The sequence below is a fragment of the Gavialis gangeticus genome, unplaced genomic scaffold (genome assembly GCF_001723915.1).
Source record: "Gavialis gangeticus isolate Ggan-Ray unplaced genomic scaffold, GavGan_comp1, whole genome shotgun sequence".
Classification (NCBI taxonomy): domain Eukaryota; kingdom Metazoa; phylum Chordata; order Crocodylia; family Gavialidae; genus Gavialis; species Gavialis gangeticus.
This window is the reverse complement of record NW_017728998.1, coordinates 12797189-12814409: the sequence shown is the minus strand read 5'-3', so window position 1 is coordinate 12814409 and position 17221 is coordinate 12797189. Positions and strand designations below refer to the sequence as shown.

The following is a 17221-nucleotide window of genomic DNA, read 5'->3' as shown; positions in this document are numbered from 1 at the left end:
GCCCTGGGCCATGGGCTGAAGAAGTGGCAAGAACTCTGCTCGCAGCGGCGGCAAAACCTAGAAGTGGTACTTCCGGTTTCACTTTTGCCGCGTCCCTCGGATGCCAGTTAATAGAGCTTTCTGGCTAATAAAGTGCCGGTTAACACAGCTTTTGCTGTATAAAGCTATTACACATTTTTTAGCAATAACTTTATAGCTGGTTGGACCTTCTAAGGTGCCAGAGTTAACTTGCACATGTAGCCAATCTAAATTTACTATAAAATAACTGGGTAATTGTGTAATAGAATATATAGAGGGGACCTCTATTCTCCTGCTTGATTATTTCCTCATACCTGTTGCCAGGGTGAGGAGTACCATCCAGACACCATGCTATATAATGTAATCAATGGACAAGCTCCATTGTTACATGTTTCTTCCAGCTCTATGCTTGGTTTCTTTATGTTCCGACATCTTCGCTGAGGGAAGGTGATCAGTTTTCCATGGATGCTTTTCTCAATGCACTTCATTTCCCGCTTTCTTACACCAGGGCCACAGGAGGTTGAACACTGTGGGGGGGAAAAGTGCACTGCTCAGAAATATATTTAAAAAAATGTAAGTAAAGGATATCTCTTCTGTTTAAGATAATAAAAGTTTTAATGGAAGTTAGAAATGCATCAAAGAACTGAAAAAATGTTTCCGTGATAATGTGCAGGCTGCAATTTTGGAACTTCTTGTGAAGTGAGTGGAGTCTGACATAAAAACTGATAGCACGGTACAGCTAAGTGTATTTCAATACACGGGCGTACAATTTCAAAATTGCAGTGAAGCGCCTCATTTTTATCAGCGACCTCCTTAAAACTCCTCAGCAGGGCCTCATTTTCAACGTTCACATGCTCAGCACTTCCAAAATCAGCCCCCTGAATGGTTTTAAGGATGGCACCTGAAAAATGAGGCACCCAAAATTACTAATTATGTTTTAAAAGTCAGACAAACCTATACATATGATTCAGTTAGCGTTCGTATTTTAACCCTTTTTGAATCCCTAGCATTTTTTTGCCTTTCATTTGCTCTGTGCATGTCAGCGTTCTTTTGCAAGGTAAGACAGGCTGTCATTAAGACTTCGGTAGTGTACCTCACTCCAAGAAGAAATCATCCACTGGAGTCGGTCGTTCTTGGGGCATCGTCCTAGCACGCAGGTCTGCTGGGGTTCTGGCTTGGGTTCTTTGCTGCACAAACTCTCCGGTAAGATTTTCACCTTGAAAGAGCTGTTGCCTTTGCAGTAAACGTCCCGTTTCTTAATGCCTCTCCCACAGGTCTTAGAACACTGTGGCAAAAAGAAATGTTCTCTTAACCTGAGGGAATTTAAAATTAGCCTTTTTTTCCTATTGTCAATAGAATATAAAACCAAGGAACAAGCTGCTCTGTTGCCACCATTATAAAACCTGTAACCTTGAAATTCTGCCATTAAAATATTGAAAGAAGTAAAATGGGAAAAAGAGAGAGAGTGAGAGAGTGTACTGGAATTAGAGTGGCACAAAACTATTGAATTTACAGCCAGGTACAGACATTGCACATGAATATTTCTTTTCTTCAACACCAGTCTATCAAATTTCTTTACCAGATTCCCTCCTGGCTCAAGTTAGGTCACAGTCCCCAGCATCCCAGGCTGCTTTGCTGGCCTCTGCTAACCCCCTCTTACAGGGTGGTGTGCTAACCTCAGCCGTGCTCATCTGCTCTGGCCAAGGGGGCTCTCACAGAGCTGACCACAGGCAGGAGGTGGGGCTGGGGGCCATGCCAGCTGTCAGCAGTGGCTTGGGGGCGGGGGGGCGCCAGCCCCAGCTGGATGCAGCCCTGGCCTGAGTCAGCACAGCTGAGGGGGCAGGGCATGAGATGGGGGCTTCTTCCCTCCTCCCTACTCCTAGCCCAGCTGATCAGTACAGCTCCTCTCCCCAGCTCTGACCCCCCCATGAATAGCCAGCTGTCAGGAGTGGCAAGGGGAAGAAGGGGAGCAGAGGCCCACACCACATGGACCTGGTTCTCCCAGACCTGAGCCAGCAAAGCTTGGAGGGAGCCCACATGGTGGGGGTCTCCACTCCTCTCTCCTTCCACCCCCCCCCCGCACTGCTGCTGACAGCCAGCCAGGGGGCCAGGGCCGCAGAGAAAAACCATGATGGCCAGCCAGGCCAGGCAGCAAGGGAGGAAACCTCTGTTGTGTGTGCCTCCCCCAACTGTTCGTGTGGGCTCAGGTCTGAGGAGGCTCAGGCCAAGGCAGAGACCCCCATTCTCCCTCTCACCACCACTTAGAGCTGGCTGCTGCTATGGGGAGGCGGGGCTGTTGCGCTGGCCAATCCGGGGTGGCCAGCTGCTCCACTTCTTGGCTGGCCTTGGCATTTTCTGATAGCCTGCTGGGAGGTGTGCGGGAGCACCCCCCCCCCACCTGCTAGTTTCAGCTAGGGCTGGCAGCTGTCCCACCAAAGGGCAAACATCTGTTCTGTTTGCTCTCGACCGAACCTTGGATGCTTAGAGTAAAGCACAAAACAAAACATACATCACTTCCCGTTCAGGCTTTTTGAATGTCTACTTAACCTATATGTATTGGAAAAGTATACCCTTCATAACTGTATCTACCTAAATCAGCCCTTCTAATCTCTCACAGAGTAGCAGCGTTATAATGCTTATTGTGTTTACAAATATTAGATTTTACAATAGATTCCAGTCAATCTTGAAGCTCAATAAATGAAATCAGTTCCCTTAAATGTACATCCATAGTGTCAGTTCTTCCTTAAATTTAAAGACCCTGTGGCAGTCCATTTACCCTTAAATTAACATTCACTATCTGCTAGCATCAACAGCATTGCAAAAACAGCAGGGCTGAGTTTTTACCTTAAGCATATAGCTTGTCAGGCTTTTCATACATTTCTGAAAGAGGGTGTGCACAGAGGAATCTGCCTGCAGGCATGCCGCTACTGACTTAAGCCACTAACAATAATTTACTGAACAATTAAATTACTCATTGGGAATGGGCTACACAAACAAAGACTGAAGTAAATAAGCAATTACTGTATATGTCCTTCAGGAAATTGGAATTGTATTTCCCCGGACTTAAAAAGTGAATATGTCTGCTAGTGTGGAAGTCTAATCCTTGCTCATTATTCTGTCCTCCATGGTATCATTGATGATATTCCTTCTCTGAGAAATGTTAATATTTCTGACATACTGAATATACTGGTAAGGAGCCTGTTCTTTCAAGATACCATAGAGTCTTGTGTTTCAGAAAACTAGATAAACCTGTATATGGGGGGCAGAAGTATGAAGGTTGGGGGATAGGGCTGTACCAAGACATTGTTCCTTTTCCCCGGTTGATTAAGAGCCACATTCAGAATTGGTGTAAGCAGGTACAACTTCATGCATGTAGGTACATCAGCCTTACTTTCGGATCTCTTTTTTGAAGGCTGATATCTAAAAACAAATTCGATTGTACATAGTATTATAATAAACAGACCTTTGAAAAAAGGCAGGCTCCAAGTGCAGAATCTTTATTCAATCCATTCTTGCCACCTAGGCCATCAGAACGTGTGCCAACATATCTATTATTTTAACACACAACACATAGCAAGTCTTACCTGCGACCAAGGTCCAGTGCTCCATTCAGGGGGACAGTCTCTGTTATTACACATCTGTACCTGAGCCGGAGTGCTGACTGGACAAAGGGAATGTGCTACCACCTCCTCCTTTTGAAAAGATTTTTTCTGCACACACTGAATCAAGCGACTTTGTTGCCCTCCACCACAAGATTTGCTGCACGTGCTCCATTCGCCTGTTGACCAGCTTAAAAGAGAGAATACCTTAATTTATTACCAGCACATGACTATAACACACCCTCTAAAATCAATGCATGCAAGGTCTATGTACTTAACAAACAGCCCAGTGACAAAATGTCATGCATTCTGTTGGTGTTGCATTTAAATGGCTTGGCAATGTTCTTCTGTAATACTGATGTCTTCTATTTAACAAAGCACACACCACATTTTTATATGAATGAACTACCAACCATTTAGCCTATAATCACAAGCTCTTAATTGTTGTTGCTTTATAATAGTCCCACAGGGATACTTTTATAAATATCTAGCGTACTTCATAAATAGTTACAAAGGGCCATTTCCCATGATTTAATGTATAACAGGCCATACTGTATGAGTGAAACAAGCCGGAGAAGAGGGAAGACCAAAAAAAAACCATAATAAAATTGCACAGATATATAGCTTGCTATTGAATAATTTGATGGCTTCAAATCATCAAAAAGACAAGGAAGGTGTGCTTGGGGTGGGGGCGGGGTTTAATACCACATCTTCTCACATATAACACACACTGAAATATAAGCATCTTGTTCCCGGAAGGCAGACTGAAGGAAAAAAGACCTTACCTTGGAGTTAGTGACAGAATAGCAGCAGCAAGGGAGCTGAGCCTGCTTATTGTTCTGCTACAGGTTGCTGCAGGTTTCACTTTTGGGTTCAGCAACCAGTGGCAGACCCTGCACTTACCGTATCTCTCACATATCACATGCACTCCAGTTTCCAGCAGCTGCTTTTTGGGGAAAGGTGCATGTTATATGCAAATATATATATATATACTGTAAAGTACAGCAAGAAAATATGAAAGAACATACCAGAGCCATCACTTTCTGACCTGGTTCTTTTAGGCCTCAAAGAAAAGTTACTAGGGATTTTGAGCTATGATTTGACCCAAGATTTGTATGGTGCCTGGCCTGCTAGGGTATATGTGTGCCAGCACAACAAAGGGTCTGGCATAAAGAAAGGATTTTGAACTCTACAGAAATTCCTCCTGCTAGCTCTTTGATGGAATAAAATATTCAGGAATTCAGTTTTGGCCATATTCCTTTTTTTAGTTGTTGGTAACCTCCAATAAACAAGAAAGCAGTAGAAAGGCTGAGGTGGTTGAAGACACATGAGAAGACATTATCTTTCAGGGAGCTTGTAGGAGGGGAGGCCAAGAAGAAAACCATGTCAGACACCAAAGGGAACATAGGAGAAAAAAGGATCCACTGAAACGCATGCTGAAGAGTCAGAAGGAGAGAGAAAAAATGGGAACTAAATCTTCAAATATATGTCTGGGCAGATGCTCAGCCTTCAGGAATTCAACTCTGAAAGCATCTGTATACAGACGCTAAAGCACATGGGCCTAGACGTTGTATTGGTGATGCCCAGTTCTATTCTGAATCCCAAGATTCCTGCCTTGCCTTTGCTCTGAATAATATATTTGTTTACAAAGTTCTGTCCGTCCTTAAAATAAAACGGAAAAAAAAGGAATGGGTTCAGAGGATTTAGAAGATGTCCTGAAACAAATACTTTAGGCAGCATGACCAGCCATATAAATAAAACAATGTCAAATTAACCACACGCGCGCGTGTGCACGCACACACGCACGCTGCGTGGGGGGCACATGTATGCATTCTAATTGCTTGGCCAGCTTTACTTTTGTACAATGTCTCTATAGTCACATACACAATCACACTCCACACATGTCCAAAGTTGTGAAAGATTTCAAGGAAAAAGGAATATCAAGCCTCCAAAATCATATGACTATCCCCTCTGCAGTCCACCTCAGAAAATACACTTGAAACACACACTTCTGGACAGAAGTTATGATTCTAATCAATTGTATAGGTTTTCATTGGTTATACTCAGGTATACTATTCAGGTAAATAGGTAAAATAGAAAGGGTTTTTTTTTAAGAGCTTACTCACTATATCTGTTTAGCATTATCCTTTTTCACATAGACAGTTGTTATAAACCTGCTTGAATGCCTTTTTTAAGCTGCCATTTTCCAAGACTATTTTGGCCATGCTCCAAAACTATCTTTCATTAGCTCAAATAACTTCAATAATTATGACCAGATTTGGCAGCCCTTTGCTCCAATAATAACATTATACAGTTCTGATGCCTTTTTTTCTGTTCTTACCTCTGGCACTCTCAGGGTAGTAATTTTGTACCTCCTCATATTAATGAGTCTTTGTTCCTGTTGTGCACTAATTTTTTCTTTGCTGAACCTTCAGATCTACAGTCGTCCATTTTATGCTGTCATGCAAAGGTGATGTTGATCTACATGTGCGTTAATCTATCATCGGTTGTTCTTCTTGGATTATGCCTAATCTATTTCTTTCGGTTTTATTTTCTCCTTACAATTCCTTATTTGTTTTCTCAGTGTTAGGCATTATTTTAAAACTGTGGGGCTGTCACAGTTAGGTGGGGTGGATCCTATTGGACACTGTACATTTATCAACCAGATCCTAAATTATGTGACCTGGCAGAACTCCATTCAGTTGAAGGAAGAGATGCCGTATCACACCATCAGATGATATGGCCCCCATTTGTTGCTCAAACATGCATTCATTGGACCCTAGACATCCTGCTGTCCATGAGAACATGTTATACTATATTTTATTGTTAAAAATTCATTATCTGACTGCCTTCAGGTAACAAACCAGAGTTGAATTTAGCCCAGAGGAATGATACCATACCTCAAAAAAATCTTTTCCTTACATATTCCCTCTCAATAGCTGTATGCACTAAATGCGAGCTTCACAGTGGATGTGAAGTCCCATTAATGGTAACAGGAGTTACATGTGTAGTCCTAGTACAAGATTAAAATAAAACGTCGTATTTGAGAATCATTATACCAAGACAACGCCAAATCAAAATGAGGAAAATATAAACAGCTAGCAAAGAATCCTGGAAGCATCACAGATTGCTTTTCTGTCTACACCAAATTGAGCCCATTGGATAAAAATACATTTGGCAACAGATAAATCATACACAAACAGGCTGTGTTTGGCTACAAAGATCACTTAAAATTAGTATTCAGACAATAGTGTGGCCAAAGGCAATCCAAAAAAACTGCTGAAGCAGGCACAAGGAGCGCTCATGTGTCACATTGCCACTACTTCAATCTTATTTCTATCTTTTTGAGGCCCTACTCTATAATTTGCCATTTGGATTTTATGTCCTGTGTTGTAATTTCTAAATTTTGCAGGAAATTTCAAACCATTATTGGATCATTTTTAAGCATGTTAAATGTATTTGAAGCCATAGGTTTTAACTATAACCCAGACTATTACACAGTGCACAAATCTCTTAGATTTATCTCACCAGATTATTCCTGGATAGAGGAAAATAGCCCATTAAATTTCAGTGAGTGTGCTATTTTCCTCTCAGCCATTATGATAAATAAGATGTTTGCAAATCAGAGATTCTCACTCTCACAGGCGTAAGCAGGGAAAATAACAGGCGATCTGCCCTCATTTTTATGTTAGCATTTCAACTTAGGTGTTTATGTCTTCTAAACAATTAGATCCTTGAATCAATGGCCGCCTATGTTCGGCTGCATCTCATACAGTACTGACCATGCTGTTGGCATTTTCTCTGTTTGGCTTAAATGTGCTTCTTACTGGTGTAATATATGTAGTATTTTTTGTTTGGGGTAATAATCAATCATGAAGCTTCACAGAAAGGCGAAGCTCCCCAAACCCCATTCTAATCACTCATCCTCCCTACCTCCATTTGCTACTGCTGTGCCGGAAGCCTATACAACACAATCATTATTCCCTTACTTTCCTAGAGAAATCAGTGTGGTTTGAAATCAGTCACATCACTGATACATGGCACAAAATACTCCTAAGAATGCAGGTTAATACTGAACTTATTCCTCAACAAATACAAAGACGATAGCAAAAATGGTATAAGAATAAGCACCACTTACTATGCTGGGCAGGGGTTAGTATTGCACAGTTTTGTTTCCGTCACAGGCTTTGTCCTTGGGTCACAGAAAGAGGAATTCACACGCATGTGATGGTCTTGTAAACAAAGTGTTTTTGCTGTAAAGTGCCCTATGGAGATACCAGCAAAAAATAAAACTAAGTATAACCCAACTTCTAAATAAAAGGAGAAACAGTGTGTTAGTACAGTATTTGAAACTGCAGTACACAGCTCAAATTCATTGTTGATGCAATTTCATTGACTTACGTGGAATTACAGTAGGAGAAAATTTGGTAGCTTATTCTTAACATTAGCTTCCTCTTATGCAATGCAAATGCTATGGCTACCACTGAACTCACCTTTAACATATTGATCTACACAGTGTATTTGCACAGTGTGGCAGTATAGCAGAATCACTGGGTCAAAACCAATAACATGTCAAGCTACCTGTAGGATCCAGGCAGGCTTTCAAAGAGCCTTTTCCATGTAGTTAAAACCTGGCAAAATGTTTGTCACCTTGTTTAGTCTCTGTCTCTATAGCTATCCTTAGCCTGTTTGAGGTTGCTTTGACTGGTGCATATCTAGTTTGAATCATGGAAAAAGACATGTGGGAATAGTGCCTGTGAGTTTATCAGATTAAGATTTAATCAGACAAAAACTGCATTTATCTGAACCTTCAGTGTTTCTGGATGTCAGGGCTTTTGCAATCAAGGAATTAGTCCTGACACATTATGGTAAACATGTAAGTGAGCCGTAGTCTCTTGATCATAAGCGTCCGTATTCTGAGCCAAATCCTCCTTGCTCTATTTCACACAAGTAATCCTGCTGGAACTTGCTATGGGATAGTCTGCCTCTTTCCATGTAAAGATAGTCCACTGAATTCAGTAAGGGCTGCAAATGATTTAAAAACAGTGAGTGACTCCATGGATTTACTTATTTTTCTTTACAGTGGGCACGTCTATACATGAGCATTTACTGTGGAGTAACCGCACATATCTACACGTTCACATCCATACTGTGCAATAAATATGGTAATTTATACTGACTTGAGTGAATAGCATCATGCAGGTATCAAATTTATGCCTGATTAGTTACTCCACAGTAACACACATGTAGATACCGTACTGCACAGTAACACTGTGTGTGTGGACTGACTTGGGACTAACTTTAGTCCCAAGTCAGTCCACACACAGCGTTAATATGCTTTAATGCCTGCATGCATACTGCATACTGTGCAGTAATTTACCGAGCAGTAAATTTAAGCCAGCATAAATGCATGTGTAGACATGCCCAGTACTATGTTATTTACATCACGTGCAGTCCATAGATACAACAAAGACAAGTCAGACAGGCAATACGAGAGCATTTCTAGCTGTTTCTGTCATCCTAAGCATAATGTAACTTATTTCTCTAAGTACTCTGCTATAAATTTTACCTCTATGCTACTTCTTAGCTCCTTTATCATTTCCTTTCTAAGAGCTGTTATCTGGACAGTAATATAGCACATCTTGTGTACTATGTCTTCAAAGGAATCTAATTATTGCTTAAGTGTTGGCCTGAACAAGTTGGGCTGAATCACCAACTTGAATGCTTTCCTGAATTGTGGACAAAATGAGAAAATTCTAAGATAAAGGAAGTTAGATATTTTGTTTGTTTAATAATTGTTGTTAGATAATAAACACCTCTTATACATGCTCATATAGACCATAGTCATATTAAAGGGAGCTGGACTATGGGGAGATGCCTTGACAAGGAGGTACACAAGACTGGAAATAGGAAAATTGCCTACCTCCACCACATGCAGTTGAGCACTCTGACTGTATCGTCACCCAGGAGTAGCTGTGTTTCTTGGCAGATGTCTTGTTCTCACTGATGGCTTTGGGAAATGTGTATTCCCAAGAGATACCAGGATTTGTGCCTTGTAACAAGAGCTAGAGAGTTTAAAAAAAAAGAGGTGAGATTAAAAAAAACAGATTCTGGAATTCTGAAGGTAGCTGAGAATATGTAAAGATGTACCCAAATGAGATATTTAATATGTCACATTTCTCTAAGAGTTCTCAGGATGCTAACTCTTAATTATATACATTTTCAATGACCCAGTGCACCTTTGTAATCCTAATGCAGCATGGTTCCAATGGCAATGCATAAAGCCAAATCATGCTTGGGATGACATGTCACATGATAAGGAACACAGAAAAGTCCCGCATGGGAGTTAGGTTAGGTTAGTTAATGAAACAGAAAAACAGCTAGATGGCATGGAGTAGGACCAAGAACTCCATGACATGTGTTATCTCAGTTTGATCATGACCAGTTTCTTCCTGAACGTATGTCCTGTCTCTTAATCCCTTAGACCTAAAAATACCTCTGCATTGGTAGATGCCTCAGTGTAGGCTCAGAAACCTACTTGTAGCAATGTAGCTGCTGGATAGAGATTTAGAGCTTTAATTTTGGGTACAATTCTCTGTCTTGCACTGTGCAGGAGGACAAACTAGATAATCCTCTGTGACAATGAAATCTATGAATTCATTTGTTGGCACCAGCAAGGCATTTAAACATTTCAGTAAACAAGATTTGAAATGGTTTATTGATTCAGGATCTGTTTAATTTAGGAACAAGGGATGATTCAATAAGAGTCTTCAAATACCTGAAGGGCAATTACAGAGGGGATGGAAATGGGCTTTTCTCTGTAGCCACAGGGGACAGGACTAGGAGCAGTGACCTCAAGATACAGCAGAGGAAATTGAGGTTGGAGATTAGGAGGAACTTTCTGCATATAAGGGTGGGCAGGCATTGGAACAGGTTACCTAAAGAAACTGTGGACTCTCTCCATCCTTGGAAGTTATCAAGAACAGATTAGACAGACACTTCACCGGGATGGCATAGTCAGAGATTATCTTGATTATATCATGCCTGGAGTGGTGGAATGGACTAGATGACCTTGTGAGTTCCTCTCTAGCCTTACTTTCCTATGATCCTAAAGGAAAGGCATGGCTGTAGGCTTGGAATAGAGGTGGTTGAACATGATTTTTTCAGTTCCTTAGCCTTGACATACAAGATAGACATTTTGCTGATAAATGGATAATCCTGCACACTTATTGTAACACTGCCATTACCCCTACAAAGCCAAATGTTGGTGAGAAGTCCATGGAGAAGAAACTCAGTTGGCATAATAGTCAGAATAGCTGAAGTAGCTGGGATGATGACAATTTATGCCAGTTGAAGAGCTGCTCATGAATATGTCTATGGGAAAGTATATAACTCTCCTTTGTGCATAGTGCATCTTCCTTCCCATTTGTGTCTGTGCATGGTCTGACTAGCATCAGAAATATATTTTTTACTATGGTAAGTAAGTAGCAACTTAATTGAGTGGGTCTGGATTTTGGAGGTGCTCCTCAATGTGCAGTTCACTGCATTTAACATATTCCTGATGAACTGTATTTCACCCTTAATTTGCAAAACGTTTTGAAGTTTACTGAGCTTATTCCAATAAAATATGGAATAAAATGAATACAAGGTGAATAAAAGCCTGATACATATTTGAACTTGAATTTGAATTTAAACAGAAATGCCTATTTTATATCATTTGTTTTCAACAGGGCTTTTTGACAGCTAAGTTGCGCTTATATATATCCATGTTCCATAGAAACAGTGTCACCCTTATATTGGTTTTAAAATTATAGAGTTCTATTAAGTTTTATTTCCTCAGCAATATGGATCTGACCACTACAAATATACAGAGCAGGTGCAGTTAACCTCGTTTCCTAACCACAATTTTGATAAGTGTTAACATTTAAAAACAATTCTAGTTTGTGTTAATGATTACCTTAAGGGATACTAATAAAATATGGCAGCCAGTCGGTATCAATTAATGTCATACGATGTCTAACCTAAGTGCACAAGCACATCCATGTAGGTAGGCATGGTCTCTAAACAGATGGGTTTCAAAAACCAGCAGCAAACTTAAGTTTGTCTTTTATGTTCAAGAAATGTTATAAAATGTTTAAATGCACCCAAGGGGTTTCAGGTATTCTGAATATGTACATAATGGAGAAAAGAAATGACCCATGATAGTGAAAATTCAGAAGAAATTCACATGAACTGCAGTGTAATAATACTGAACACATGAAGGATTTGAACAAAGTAATATTTATTTTTCAGAAGAAAGAGAAAAGGAAGCTGTGTTTTCCATTCCTAGCAGCCAGATATTTTATTTCAGTCAGTGACTCTTGATATTGCTCTAGACTGAGAACATAGGAGTTCAGACCATTTGCAGGCAAAATATATTCATTCAGCAATACAGTATACTCTCTGTTTCACTGCAAAATTCAGTTGGAGACTCCTAATAGTCAGAGTAATATAATTTGGGGCATTTTATGTTAAACTAAAATCAAAATTGACCTTCTACTGACACGTCCACATAATAGACCTTCCACTGACACATGCAGAGACTGACTCATAATAGGAGTAAGATACCTTATAGTTGTACATACACAAAGTCTTAATTATCTACTCTTGTGCTTCAATGAATAATTTTGACTAGTTTTGAAGCTGGGCTTGCTTGCAGGGAAACAGAAAGTAAGGAGAGGGAGGGGGAAAAGCAGGGAAGGACTGCTCTCATATTGACTGTGTAGCTAGCCAGTGACTGTGATCTTTCCCTGAGGTCCCTTCCAATGCAGGGATGGAAAAACAGCTGCGCCGTAATACACACATATAGTCACGTGTCATGAGTTTTGCTTGTCATCAGCTTGAGGTGCAGTTTCCCAGAAACCCCTGCACCTATCTCCTTGACACTTGGCAGGCTTTGTGGCCTCAGCAGGAGCTACCATCCCTGCAGTTTCCATCCCCCTGCGTCTTCACACTTACAAGTGACAAGGGTTTTGCTTTCAAGAATTTGAGGTGAAGTTTCCCAGAAAGTTATAGGCAGTTTTGCACTTCTCCATTATAGCCTATGGGCAAAATGTCAAAACAGTGTTGAAACAGCGAAAGAGTTTCGACGAAACAAAACGGAACAGTGCTTCAAAACTAAATGAAACCCTGTCCTACCAAAACATTGAAATGGAAGTCAAAATGAAATGGTGCCATTTCGCACAGCCCTAATTTTGACATAAGTATTGTTATGATTTATAGTACACACAAGAAGATGGCATCAAGATTCGTCTTCTATTAGTATTGCATACATAAAAACAATGTTGAAAAATTCTGCAGGTTGTTTAGTCAAGCCCTCAAAAGTTAGCAAACACTAGAATTATGCATATCGGGGAAGCCTTAAATCAGCTTCTTTGTACATGTGTATTATGATATAATGTTTAATTAAATCATCGTACTGTTCGTATTATTTCTTTCCATCAGACTGTTCCTCTCTTTAGTACAGGGGTAGGCAAAATGCAGCCTGGGAGCCAGACGCAGCCCACCAAGTCATTCTATCCAGCCTGCGGGGCCCCTAAAAATTTAGAAAAATAATATTTATCTGCCCCTGGCTGCCTATCATGTGGCCCTCGATGGCTTGCCAAAACTCAGTAAGTGGCCCTCCACCTGAAATAATTGCCCACCCCTGCTTAGTGCTCACTTAATGAGGAACTATTCAATATTTTGTTTTCTCCTTATTATCTGGTGTGAGGCCTCATGCCTACTTTACTTGCTTACTCTCACTCTTGCTCTTTGGGTGGTATTATTAGTTTCCTCAGGGGCTTTTTTCTATGACACTCATTACTATCAAATCTGGCATAGGTGACCAGCCAGGTTGGTACCTTTAGATCCACTGCCCGGACTTCAGCCACTTGAACTAATGGAGTAAATAGTGGCAATAGTAAGTTGTCATCCATTCTGAGGTCTAACATTAGAGGAAGGACTTAGATTCCAAGCTATTTGGGTTCCATGTCAGATGTTGGACAAACTGAAAAGTATTTGTTGAGATTCAGAAGCAGTTTAACAATATTGTGTTAGTACCTATGTGCCCCAGGCATGGACTTCGAACCTCATTCTGCTGGGCGCTCTACAAACAGAGCAACAAGACAGCCTCAATTTTGGCAGATGACAGGTCAAGATGACAATTTATCTCAGAGAAGCCCCTAGACTAATGTTATGAAGTAACCTACCTGCTAAGAATTTCAGCTGTACTACTCTTTACTTTAGGGGCTCTTAAAGTATAGGCAGGGAACGAAGCAAATGTAGTCTAAAACTGGAGAAGTAGAATTCAGATCAAAGAAGAGGAAGAATGAGAAGATAAAAGGGACCTGACAACCAATCCCTTTCACTTCACTGAAGCACAGGGAGATTGCCACACTGACAGCATTGAGAAGAAAGAGAGTATACGATCTCTCACAAGTTAGAACAAGACAGGCCAGTGTCTGTCACTTAACAGTCATGTAAGAAGTTGTCAGTACCACACTACGTGCATCTGGGCCAAATCCGGCTCATCTCTGAAAAGGGAAGATTGGTCCACACATTTTAAATATCTGAGCTGGGATACACAGATGCTTCCTGAATATGAGAATAAATTACTATAGTTATTGCAAGGACACAAGTTAATTTCCCAATCACCTGCAGTCAGCTACTCTGACTGGTAAATCATGGAGATGGAAACCAAGGCAAGAGCTCCTCTATATCCATTTGCTCAAAAGAGGGAATATATAGACTTGGACCTTGGATCTAGGCATAGTGAGCCAAACACCTTCTTCTTTCCACCCTTGTTCAGCTAAATAGCACAGTTTTATATGACTACCGAGAACCCAGCACTTTACAGTTCAGAATTCTAGAAACAGCATCTATATTGTGGCATTCATCTGAAACGACAGCACACTGTTCCTTTAAATTCAGTCAAGAATGCAAACTATTGAAAAGCTGCAATTTGTTAATTTAGCAAGCATATATGAATAGTTCTTCAATCATATTTTCAAGCATTCATTTTGAAGCCCTTCTCTAACAACCCAATAACTAAAGTCTGTATATAGCGCCAAGTTATCAGACCTACAAATTTGGAAAGACCTCCAATGCTCCAGTCTACTTAACTGGACGTATTCCAAAGTCTTTTCAGCCAATTGGCATTTGCTCCCAAATTTACAGCTGGCAAACAACTGCTTTAAACATTTCCAGGTTCTCAACAGAACTGTTTAATGTCTACCTTTAACACACCAACCACCTGACTTCAGACACAACACTCAGCAGCTCTGACCGCAGGGCGTAGTGTTATAAAATTTACAGCTTCTTGAGTTTGAAAACCACAGACTTGATGGCTGGAATTTGCCAGATCTACTCTGACGAAAGAGCTGTGGCTTTTGCTTAGGGCATAAAATGTTAAAACAATGGATAAATTGAAGTCTCTTGAGTAAATAACCCTTTTCTTTTGCTGCTAATTTTGATTTCAAAGCTAAAACAATAAATTTTCTGAGCCACCTGTACATCTGCTCCTCTGTCTAAGGTCCTTTTCCTTGCCTATCCCAGGTTTCCCATACCACACCTACATTTGCAGGTCAAACCTTTTAGGTGGCTGTCGGTGCATCCTTTGGCTGAGTGACCAATTTGTATTTTTAAATCATGTTTTTGTGTAACAAGAATACATTAAGTCACTGGCAACATAGTGCCATAAATTACATTGGCTAAGACAAGATAAAAAGCCCACAATATCCTGCATAATGTAGAAGCGAACACATAAGTGGTGTATGTAATCTGTCAGGAAAAGGACAGATACAGCGCTTGTGTAGGGCAAGGAGACAAAAATGAGAAAAGAATTGGAAATTGATTATAAAACAGAAAACAAAGTTATCGTCACCCATGTGTACGGCAGTAAGTTTTTTCATGGGCTCATAGTACCTGCGGGTCATTTACAGAGAAAGCTTTGTACCCAGATCCTGAATACTAGCACCTCCATTAAGAAGTTTGCCGCTGGGTCCAAAATTTGAGGATCACTATCCATCAGTGGCACTAATATGATTATTTCTTTGCTGTACAATATACCCAAAATTTTACTTCCTACCAACTGTCAATATTCTAAGCCAGATTCTGATTTCACTGGCCTTTGCATACATCTAAAATAATTCATCTGACTTCTCTGGACTGCTTCTCTTTTCCATTGTGTAAAAGAGGTCAATATACATATGTGGCATATACATTATGTGCCTCAATAAACATCTATTAGGAAGTTAGTGATGCTATACTGAAGGGATCTATCTAGTAACACCAGATGCTTCAGAGGAAAAAGAAAATCCTTATAATGGATAATGAAAACATGGGAGGATTCTCCCATCAGCTTCTTGTTAGCTTAATCCATGAACCAAAAGGATTTCTATCCTTTAAGTATTTCTAGAAGGCATCTTAAGTAGATCTTACTAAAAGCTTATGAAAAATTAGGACTCTTGAAGTAAGCCTACTAATGGCATTAAAAAAAACAAAACAGCGTAGCTTTGGAAGGTCCTGTATGATTTCACTCTTACTTTCATCTGTTCCAGATTTATCTGGTAGTGTTATTGTATTTCCTTTGTCTTTTTAACTATTCACATGCTAAATACACAATCTTACAAGATGCCATCCAGCAAATCGCTTTTCACTTAAAAGGACCCATTTATTCCCTGTACTGAATCTACATCTGTATCTTATCAGCATATCTTTGCTCTCTCCCACTCACCCTCTCTTCAGGGGAAATCAGTATGAATTTATCATTGAGCAGCTAATAATAAATGTAATGCCTTATAACTGCAAATTGGCTCTCTCCCAGTGGTAGATCATCAGTAAAGTCATTCCACCTGGCTTCCTTTTTCCCTATTGACAAGAGGAAGTGATTTACTGCTTCTAATTAGACATGTTTTCCCACTTTGAAGCCCCATTCACCTTCTTTTCCAGTAAATGTTCCCCTCTTTTTAAAAGCATCCCTTCCATCTGTTCCTTATTGCTGTCAAGATAAACCATCTCCTTTCAGTGAGGTTTCCTAAATTCTCCTATTCAACATGTTGTCATTTTGGCCAAAGGCTTTAATCTTCCCATTCCTGTTTAATCAATTCATTGATTCTGTGTCGTATCACCTGAAAAAAAGGTCACTGTGCTTTCTCAAATGGTGGAATATTTCATTAATAAAACAAAAGACCTAGATGGCACTTAATATTGAATCCCAATCAATTTAACAATCCAGCGCTGAGCTAATTTTTTCTCACTCATATCTATGAGATATTTCCTACTAACTGAGCATGACTACGTGTTCATTAATGCACCACAGTTACTGCGCATCTAGTTTAGTACTTCCTTAATGAAGTACTAACTGATAGGGTGATTCAATTTGGAGGAGATTTGGCCTGATTCAGTGGCCGAATCTCCAAATCTGAATCAAATCAGGAGGCCAATAAAAAGGTTCAAATCAATTCAAAGCCTCCAAATCTTCAGAAAATATTCAGAGAGCTTCGATGGTTCAAACAGTCCCTGGTGGCTGCAACAGGGAGCTGGAGCCGGACTCGGAGCTGGTAAGTTGGGGGTGGGGAAGGGGG

General features: G+C 40.3%; 1 protein-coding gene across 1 annotated transcript in view; it reads right to left on the bottom strand.

Annotated features, from left to right (window-relative positions):
• The window catches only part of ADAMTS18 (ADAM metallopeptidase with thrombospondin type 1 motif 18), a 125232-nt gene that overhangs the window by 16440 nt on the left and 91571 nt on the right, over positions 1 to 17221 (bottom strand). Inside the window, exons 15-19 of the mRNA XM_019505270.1 lie at positions 9541 to 9682; positions 7756 to 7882; positions 3603 to 3807; positions 1112 to 1303; positions 333 to 545 (exon numbers count right to left, since the gene is read on the bottom strand). Of these exons, the coding sequence (XP_019360815.1) occupies positions 333 to 545; positions 1112 to 1303; positions 3603 to 3807; positions 7756 to 7882; positions 9541 to 9682 (879 nt within the window). The remainder of the gene's footprint in view (positions 1 to 332; positions 546 to 1111; positions 1304 to 3602; positions 3808 to 7755; positions 7883 to 9540; positions 9683 to 17221) is intronic.